This window comes from Vidua macroura, chromosome 23, assembly GCF_024509145.1.
Source record: "Vidua macroura isolate BioBank_ID:100142 chromosome 23, ASM2450914v1, whole genome shotgun sequence".
In the NCBI taxonomy this organism is placed as follows: Eukaryota; Metazoa; Chordata; class Aves; order Passeriformes; family Viduidae; genus Vidua; species Vidua macroura.
This window is the reverse complement of record NC_071593.1, coordinates 3,726,699-3,736,588: the sequence shown is the minus strand read 5'-3', so window position 1 is coordinate 3,736,588 and position 9,890 is coordinate 3,726,699. Positions and strand designations below refer to the sequence as shown.

At 45.9% G+C, this 9,890-nt stretch overlaps 1 protein-coding gene across 12 annotated transcripts in view; it reads left to right on the top strand.

Moving 5' to 3' along the window:
- The window catches only part of DHRS3 (dehydrogenase/reductase 3), a 75,383-nt gene that overhangs the window by 41,192 nt on the left and 24,301 nt on the right, over positions 1–9,890 (top strand). For 7 of the 12 annotated variants that reach the window (XM_053997866.1, XM_053997859.1, XM_053997867.1 and 4 more), the window contains 2 exons: positions 2,266–2,382; positions 6,552–7,036. In XM_053997866.1, the coding sequence (XP_053853841.1) occupies positions 6,764–7,036 (273 nt within the window). In that variant the 5' untranslated portion in view covers positions 2,266–2,382; positions 6,552–6,763. Of the gene's footprint in view, positions 1–2,265; positions 2,383–4,312; positions 4,332–4,497; positions 4,633–4,865; positions 4,963–6,551; positions 7,037–7,682; positions 7,796–9,890 lie in introns of those variants that run through there. The other 5 variants (XM_053997862.1, XM_053997864.1, XM_053997863.1 and 2 more) reach the window with 5 other exon arrangements.

The window sequence follows — 9,890 nt, the reverse complement described above, 5'->3', positions numbered from 1 at the left end:
CTGACCTATCCTAGCTCCCAGTCAAAGCTGTTTGCCTTTGACACCACCATTCTCTTCCTAACATTCCTCTTCTTTTTGACCTCCTTTGTAAAACTGTCAAGTTTGAAGAAACTTCAGACAGTCAGAGGCCCCGAATTATTTTACCTCAGTACATATTAGTGAACTTTTCATATTAGTGAAATATTATTTCTCCCTCTGAAAAGAAGTTACAGCTGCATGTAAGGAATTCTTTTAAAAATACATTGTTAGAAGGAATTCAGGGAATATTTTATCCTGAGATTTCCTTTCTAAGCTAGTTTACAAGTTTTCAGTGCAAACTTGTCACAGGCATTATCTTGCTGTTCAGTTTGTGTCAAAATTGATGTCACGTTGGTTTAGTAGGATTTCAGGACTTTTCTCTAATTTTAAGAGCCTTAAAGACATAATTCTTCTGTTTCCCCTGTTCCTTGTACGTCTTGGAAGTCTTGTCAGGCCTGAGGAGTCAGTCAGAAGGAATAGGTAAATATTCACTGGCCTAAGAGTGAGTAAAGGCACCAAAGAGAAGGTAAGATGAGTCAATCAGGTTAACAAGCGTGATCACTCCATTCCTGTTCACATGGGCTATTTTTGCATTGTTCTCTCTTGAAGCAGCCTAAGATGTTGAGAGATCTGGCTTCTAATCACAGATAGGTGAGGAAAAGCAAGCACAGTTACAACAAATGACAAATTCTAACATGTATGAAAGCAACTCAGCAAGTGGAACAAGTACCACATAGGTGAGATTGCACCCCTTTGAATTCTAGAGAGCCCCTGTGAGCACTGGGTAAACTTCTGCTTATAAAGACAATTATTTCTACACTTGAATCTACAAAGGGATGTTACCTAGAATTTAGAATTACTCAGTAAGACATTTTTATATCTTTGCTCATGACACTGCTTTGTTGTAAGACCCTGGGAAAGCCCTAAGACATCAGAATGCAGCTTTTTTAAAAGGCCTGATGCAGTCTTTGCTGTCAGGCTGGATGTTAACCAGAAACCCAGTTCCTTTGAGCTTAGTCCATGGCAGAACTTAGAAGGCAACAGTATCAGACTCTTAATAGCATATAGAAGGACAGTGTGAAATCACAGAACCACTGGGACACATTTCAAATGGAAAATGTGAACACAAGGGAAGAATGAAATCAAGAAGCACAAAAATTTAGCTCTTGATTTATCCAAATCTGACAGCAGTACTTCATCTAACAAAAACCAGATCAGCTTGGCAAAAGGTTTTCCTTTTTTAAAGGAGGTTTAAGTTTTATTCTGTGATTGTGATAGATTGTCTATGATCAAAAACCCTGCTCTGATGTAAAAAAATGGTATTGCTTGAGACCATAGTCACACAGCCTTTCTATTGTGGAACTACTGCTCTGTGTTCCCAGGTTTGTATTGTATATATCTGAGTGGGGGTTTTTAAGTTGAAAACAGAATTGTTAGCCCAAATGGCTTTCAGACGTGCCTCAAGCATAGTTTTAATTTCCAGCTCATTTTCCTTTCAAAAGTTCTTGCAGTTTAGCAACCTCATTTGTACAAACAGCCTTCCAAGGCTGGTAAAAACTTGGCTGCAAAGGCTCTATGAACACAGTTCTACTTATAAATACAGATGCAACATGAACTGTGAGCATTCAGACACTGCCTGAGCCTCTTCATAGATCCAGGTAACATCTTTCTGCAAAAATGGAGCTTTGTCATATAAGTGACGTGTACAGAGAATGTATCAACTTGTTTTGGAGGTAAATGTGCTTTTCACTGCTGTTTTTTCCTTCAAGTCACCACAAGTCAGAAAAAAATTGGTTTCTATGACTCTTATTGAGAATATGTGTAAATCTACACTAAGAACAGCCCAAAAGCTACACAAGTACAAACTCAGAAATCTAAACCAACAAATGGAAGCCAAAACTGGCTTGAATTACCACTGAAATACATTACATAGAATCATAGAATATCCCAAGTTGGAACACATCCATAAGGATCATCAAAGTTCAACTCCTGGCCCTGCACAGGACCACCCCAAGAATCCCACTGTGTGCCAGACAGCCTGACTACCTTCTTGCTCTCGTAAACTGGAATAAACATTGTTAAAAGTGCCATGGAAATGGCTTTTAAAAAGTTGTTGTGTTGGTTGTTTTTTCAGTTTATGCTTTGTTGTGAGTGTCTGTGTAGGAAGCAACTGCTGAAAATGCAAAATGAGTTCTGAAGATGATGCAATTTCACAGAATTAACAGGCCTGCCTATGGAATGTTTCAGGGCACTGGTTTAGGACTTCTGAGTGGAAACATGGACGGGATTCACTTTGGGACAACTTGGGACTGATAATCAGAGAGAACAGCTGTGATGTGACAGATCTTTGTTACCCTCACAAAGGTATGTGCTGAGTGTCCCTTTGTACCAGCAGTACTGAAAACACCTTGGATAATCAGCCCTGTATGAAAGTGTAGCTTAGGGAGCCTCACTGACAGAGATGGACTTTGTGCACAAAAGTTCATGATGGTTTTGTAAAGGTGACAGTTTGGAAAAAGACCTCTTGCCAAGAAAGAGTGCAGTACAAAAATCAGGTTGCAGTACAAAAATCAGGTAAAATTCCAGAATATTCCTTTTTTTCCCCCTTTTCAAAGTAGAACTGCAATTAAAAGGGACAATACCTCTACAGTTCTAATGCTCTCACATATAGCATGTGTACTATTTAAAGCTATTTGAATTTTGGTTGAATTACATGAATTTTAAAATAACTTGCATGTAGCTTTTATTTACTACATGCAAGATGCACTAACTTTAGTTTTATTATAAATCTGCTCTTGCTTCTTGTTTTTGTAGGCTTGTGCAATGTAGCATCTAATAGTTTTCACTGCTTCAAGGTAAATCTAAAGCAGTAAAGAAGTAAAATAGTTCATACCTCAATGAAATTTGAAGAGCAGGTTAGGAAAATGTTATATATCTAGAACTGTTTTTTAACTCCCAATCCAAATTTGATAGCAACTTTGTACATAGGTCAAAATCATCATGAATAAAAAAATCTCTTCAAACACATGTTTAGATTATTATTCAAGCTGGATATAGACACATGAAATAAATGCTCACAAGATTATTCCGTTCCCCCTGGCTTCAAAGGACCTGCAAATGTTTTACATTCATAATTAAATTTCTTTTAAATCTAAACAAGTTAACTCTGCAATATTGATGAGTTTTCTATTTTAAATGTGTCTGTGGTGCTTTAAGCACAAGGAGAGTGAACTCAGGAATCAAAAAAAACCAAATATACTTCGATGGAGTTCATACCCTTTCATTTTCAACACTGCTCCTTATTTCCGTACCAGAAAGTTGTTATATTTGTTCCCAGTCCAGACACTGAGTCATTCCTGTCTAAGCCAGACACTGGGTTCTCTGGGTAATTTCTCTCTCCCCTCCAGAGCTGTTGGACTGAGAGGAAAATTGTAATGCCAGGTGCCTCCCCGAGCTGCATTTCTAGAGGTATTACTGTAAAAACACACCAAGGTGCTAAATGCTGCCAGCAGGCCATGGAAATTCTCAGGTTGTTTCAGATGCAGCAGAGTTAGGGAACACTCACTGATTCTGACAGTGTGTACAGACAGTTTCCAGTTAGGATGCTTCATCTTCTCTTCAAAACCCTCTCTCCTGACACTATGATTATGCAGTGACAGTCATATGGCTTATTTCATATGAGGTAACCTGCCAGTTAAAGGTAAAAATTGTGCAAGTTCCTCGTCTCAATTTTATTTCCTTTTTTCCTACCCTTAAAACTTTTGTGGAACTTTTAACAGAGCTGAAATTCAAGAATTTAGGTATTTTTCATATTTTTTATTAAAAAAATCTGTGTGCTATAGCTGTTGAATGTGGGGGGGGGCACGAGAAACTTGGCTGCCCTTCTTTTTGCCAACAGAAAACCCTCAACGCTCTGTTCCCACATGGCCACTTTGAATACCTGCTTTCAAAAATACCCGCTTGATTCCAAAGAAGAAAAGTGAGTTCATTTTTAAAGGGATTCGGCGTCCAAACTCACCTCTCTCTTTCACAGATGCTTAGATTCAAATGTCACTGAGGTGGTGTTTTAGTAACTAGAGATGTGAAGAGGTTTCAGAATGTTTCTAAGTGCAGTTATCCCTTCATTCCGGTGTTTACCTCTAGATGGCTTCCCAGGATAGTGCATCTGGCTCCAGACCTGAGTGAACTTGTGGCCTGGGTTCATGTTGATGAATATAAACCCGAATTTCTTTCCAGCCCAGCTGTGAAGACAACACTATGAGGTTTGACATCCTTGAGATCTTTTGATATCCTCAAAGCAACAACACTGTGAGGTTTGACATCCTTGAGATCTTTTGATATCCTCAAAGCTTTGCATTTTAGGTTAATTCTGATTGCTGCCAGAGCTCCTGGCTGGGCACGAACGTGCAGTTACAGCCTCCTCAGAAAAGCTTAATCTGTACAACTGAAATCATAACTTACCTGTCTAATGCTCGACAGTGCAAACAGCCAGGGACCCGGGGGAGCTGCTGGAATACACTCTGCCCTTTCCCCTAGTACAGCAGAGTTTGAAGTGCTGTGGAGACCTTCTGGGTATGCCCTCATCACTGGACAAAAACCACCCTTTTCTGAAGGGTGAGTCTCCCTCTGTCATTCAGAGCCTGCCTTTTTCACTGCCCACTGCTAAATCTCCAGTTTTCAGCAATGCAAGCGTCTTCCAGCATGGAAAATCCATGAGGTGGCATGTCATCCAGAAAAGCACTGCTGCAGTGGTACTAGATATTGATGATTATCAGCCTAGGCTGGGTTCAGCTGGTCATCTAGGGCTGCAGGCAGCTTGCCCTTCCACACACCAGCTGATCTTGGGCAAGCAGCCCCCTGTCAAAGCTCCATGTGGCAGAGATGGCTCCCTTGAACTCAGCCTTAGCCCTGAGTTGTCCTGGACCTGCTTTTCCCTGGGCTCAGGTGAGACCAGGGCACTTCCTGGTGCAGGCAGGTGAGGGAGGAGGCAGGGGCTGCCTGAGCTGGTGACAGAGAACTCTGGTTCCTGCAGGGAGCCCAGCGTGGCACGAGCCCAGCACGGCATGCATAAGAGAGCCCAGGGCAACACGGAGCAAGCCCAGCGTGGCACGCAACAAGTCCAGCATGGCACGAGCCCAGTGTGCCCGCAGCAAGCCCAGTGTGCCCGCAGTTTGCCCCCCATGCCCGCAGGTGGCCCAGGGCACCTGCAGGATGCCCTGGTTACCCACAGTTGACCCAGTGTACCTGCAGCAAACCCAGTGTGCCCACAGCATGCCCAGGGTGCCTGGAGCTGGCACAGGGTGCCCACAGCTGGCCCAGCATGCCCGCAACTGGTCCGGGATGCCTGCAGCTGGCCCTGGGTGCCCACAGGTAGCCCGGGGTGCCCACAGGTGGCCCAGCATGCCTGCAGCAAGCCCAGAGTGCCCGCAGCTGGCCCGGGGTGCCCACAGCAAGCCCAGCATGCCTGCAGCTGGCCCAGGGCGCACACAGTTGGCCCAGGGTGCCCGCAGGTGGCCCGGGGTGCCTCCAGCTAGCCCGGGGTACCTGCAGGTGGCCCAGCATGCCCGCAGGTAGCCCAGGGTGCCCGCAGGTGGCCCAGGCTACCCGCAGCAAGTCCAGGGTGCCCGCAGGTGGCCCGGGGTGCCCGCAGGTGGCCCAGAGTGCCCGCAGGTAGCCCGGGGTGCCCGCAGGTGGCCCGGGTGCCCGCAGGTGGCCCGGGATGCCCGCAGCAAGCCCAGGGTGCCCGCAGGTGGCCCAGAGTGCCCGCAGGTGGCCCGGGTGCCCGCAGGTAGCCCGGGGTGCCCGCAGCAAGCCCAGGGTGCCCGCAGGTGGCCCAGAGTGCCCGCAGGTGGCCCGGGTGCCCGCAGCAAGCCCAGGGTGCCCGCAGGTGGCCCCGCCGGCCGCGCTGGCAGCGCCCGCAGAGCCGCAGCGAGCTGGCGGCGCGGCGGCGGCCGGCGGGGGAGGGCAGAGCCGCAGCCACTCCCAGGAACAGTAGTGAAATCGCCCCGACACTTTAACTGTCAATCAGGATTAATGGGGTATAAAACCTCCCCAGCGCCGCGGCCCTGAGCGGCAGAGACGGCAATAGGCAGAAATGAGTAAGAGCTGAAGTGGTGCACGGCGTAATTCCTGCTCTGTGGTCAGGCGCTCCAAGTGAAAAACCGGGAGAGGGGGCAGAGAGAGGCAGGGACCGGCTCAACCTTTGCAACCGGCTCAGGACAGAACGTCTACAGATATTTATAGATACTAAAACAACAACCTCACCCTGAATAGAGCCTTTCTTAAAAAGAAGGTCCTGGCAATTCTATCTTATTTAAGCAATTTCCTGAGTCTAAGAATAGAAATGAGCTGCCTGGAAGGCACTGCAGGCTGAAATTTGGAGACATAGGCTGCTTTATTTTGTTTTTCTAAATATAAAAACCTTTCGTTTGGATACTGGATTTTTATGTGGGTCTTTGCAGCGGAGGGATGTATGGTTACTTTTAATTCTACTTTTTTTTTTTCCCCTCTCTCTTAATTAAAAAAAAAAAAAGCTTTCCACTTGAAAAGGAAGGAAGCTGTTTTACCTGCATGTGACAATCCCAGAGGACACCGATCAAGAAACAGGGGAGTGACTTGGTCTTCTGCACTACTTTACTCCTACCCCCATTTTTTTTAGGGGGAGGGAAGGATTTTTCCAGTCCAAGAACCTCTTGCCCCCGAGTTTTGGAAGGGGGCTGAAGAATTGTCACCCATCTGGGGGTGCATGAAGGGCATTGCTTTTCTTTCTGTGTCACCTTGGTTTTGTGGAGGTTTGGAAGAGAACTTTGCCTGGGAGAAGAGGATGGTCTGGAAGCGGCTGGGCGCCCTGCTGCTGTTCCCGGTGCAGATGGTGTATCTGGTGGTGAAAGCTGCCGTGTGCCTGCTGCTGCCGCCCAAGCTGCGAGACCTGTCCCGGGAGAACGTGCTGGTCACCGGCGGGGGCCGAGGCATCGGCCGGCACCTGGCCCGGGAATTCGCCAGGAGAGGAGCCAGGAAGGTGAGCAGGGAGGGGAGGGGGAGCGCCCACCTGCTGCTCTGCCAGGGAGCCCTGCTGCCCCACCTCCAGGTGGGACTGGGGGATCGCTTGGGAAAGGTGAGAGCAGCTCTCATTTTGCAGAACCGAGTCATTGCATCAATTCCATTTCAGAAGTTGCCCACTGCCGTTCCCCATCCCACCCGTGAAAACGCCGTTGTGAGAAAGATCCCCCTCGTGAATCCCCCTCTGCTGACAAAGGAGAGGCTTTTGCCTCAGCCCAGGTTTCCTGTGGTAGGGGAAGGAGAGCTGAGCAATTCTATGCCTGGAGCCAGTGCTCACTTCCATTGCTGTTTCCTGGGCTGCTTCCTGGCACTGCTGGGCATGGGGATCATGTACAGTGAGCCCTCATCCATCAGGATCATACCCAGGCGTATCACCCCAGAGGAGAGGGGCAGGTGGCTCTGGGACAGTGGGGAGAAGTGTTCCCTTTCACCCTGGTGGGTTTCCATTCGTGAAATTAATTTCTTGTGCTTCCTGATGTCCCTTGTATTTCACTTTTGTACAGCCCAGAGCTGTTCAAGGGGGAAATGAATGAGAACCTGGCAAGAAGAGCACAGCTTGAGTGGAAGCTGTGGGATTATTTGCACATTTCCTTTAGGAGAGAGGCTGAGTGTGCCTGGTCTGCACAGCAGCCCAGAAGTGCCAGTGCAGCTGGTGGGTCCATTCTCTTGCTCAGGAACTGGTGATTTACCTTGAAATGTCCTGGTTTTGTAAATACAGGTATGTTCCTATGTGTGAATCAGTCAGGGATACAGAAACACACATCCCTGAAATGAGTCTTAGGATGGAAAGTTTCTTCTCACCTTTTATTGGTAATTAAAGGGAGGACTGGTGAAATTAGACAGCTGCATAAATACTTCTCTGTGTGAGAGGATGATGAGAATAAACAGAGAAGAAAGAAGAAGAAAAACACAGAATGAGAGGCTATTTAAAGAAAAAAATTTGGATTTAGTTCAGGATAGGGTTTTATCACTTCCTTACACATGCATTGCAGTTTTCTCTGTGTGGTACAGAGCTATTCTGGCATGTAACTCTGAGGTGTAAAATATGTCAGCATTGAACTTTGATGTTTGTCTGTGTTTGTGTTTAAACATCATGTTGAGATTTACACATTCTGGGAGTCAGAGCAAACAAGTTGATTGACCTTTGGACCCAAGAAATTTGCTGAAGGTGTGTTTATATTATCTGTTGGAATACCACGCTTCATTATTTATTTATTTAGAGCGGCTGGTTGCTATGCTGAGCGCTGGCATTAAAATGCTACCATTTCTACAGCACATTTAAGAGCTGTTTTGCTGCAGTTGAGCTGGGAGCTGAACAATGGCCCTGAGGAGCCAGGGGACAGGGGCCAAAAGGAGACAGAACTGTTAGAGAGAGAGAGCTGAGGCTGGAGTTACTGTAAACAGACACAGACTGTATTCTGTCTGTATGTCCTACCTACAACATCTCTATGTATTGTACAAGGATAGAATACAGACTACATGAGAATAATTATTGGGAACCTTTGTACTCGTCTCATAGGGTGTTCTGAAATGCTCTGTGTTGCTAGTTACTGGTTAGAACTTCGGGGTGTTTTGCCTTTTGGGATGTTTTCATGTGTATCATCAAGGTGTTTAAGTCTTTGCATTGACTCAATTTGAGTTAGATGTTCTTTACAGTTGTATCATGGTGTCCAGTGAGTCATATTTGGCACTCAGCAAGTTCTGATCCCCCTGGTAGTGGCACTGCCTGCCAGCCTGTGGTGAGAGCACCAAAGTTGACTTCATCTCCTTAGTAGTTTTAATGCCAATTTTACCTGTGTGTGGTAGTTTCCATTCCCTTTGCTATGAGATTTCATTTCTTTCCTGCTTCTGTGCTCAACCCTAGATTTGTGGATTTTGTGCAGTACCATGTACCATGCACAACCTTCTGCTTGGCACTCCTCTTCAATTTTATGCTTTGACTTTGACAATCAAAAATAAATGAAAAAGCCTTGGAGTGTCTAGCAAGTCATCTTTTCATAAGGCTTGTGAAAGCTGACTGTTTTTTTACACTGTTAACTGGCTTACAGTAATATGCAAAGCTTGAATTATTGATCATCATTAATAACTTAGAACAGATTCTGATTATCAGATGGCGTAGTCACCATATTCCAAGTGTAGAAAAAGACTTCCAGCAAAGGCATGGAATTCTGGGGCCAAGCCCAGCCTGCCATGGAGGTGGTTGGCAGCAGTGCCACGGGCTCAGGTCCTGGTGGAGGGCGTGCAGCGTGTCCTGACCAAGTGCTCCCAGCGCCTGCGCACACAGACATAGTGGCGGGGTTTTGGAGGTAGGCGGCGATATATAACCATATTTTTGAGATTAGAATCTTCAGAAAGATAAGTTAGTTGGGACTGTGAGGATATGAAAGTTCTCTGGTAATTAGACTGGATGGGATTTCATCTAACGCTCAGTTTCAGAGGCTGGTTTTGTTGCTCACAAGTGAGATGTATCGGAGCCGCTTTCAAGCAAGGTGGCAAATGTTGTATTTCACAAGATTGTGAAAGTCGCATCTGCAACTCCTCTACTGTAAAATTTGATCTTGCATTTAAAGCTATGAAGATGACAAGAAATAAATCCCAAAAGGGTTTATGCAAATGGAAATACAATGTCTTGTGCTTGATTGATGAGCATGGAGACGAAAATTCTCCATCTAATGGAATGGAAGTCTCTTGGGCGTGATCTTGTAAATTCATCCTGATTGCCATTCTTTGCCCCCATTGCTCTGCCATTGTGCCTCTAATGTGACTTAGATAAATGTCTAAGAGACATTTTCCTTCTCAAGTGATGTTTCTTT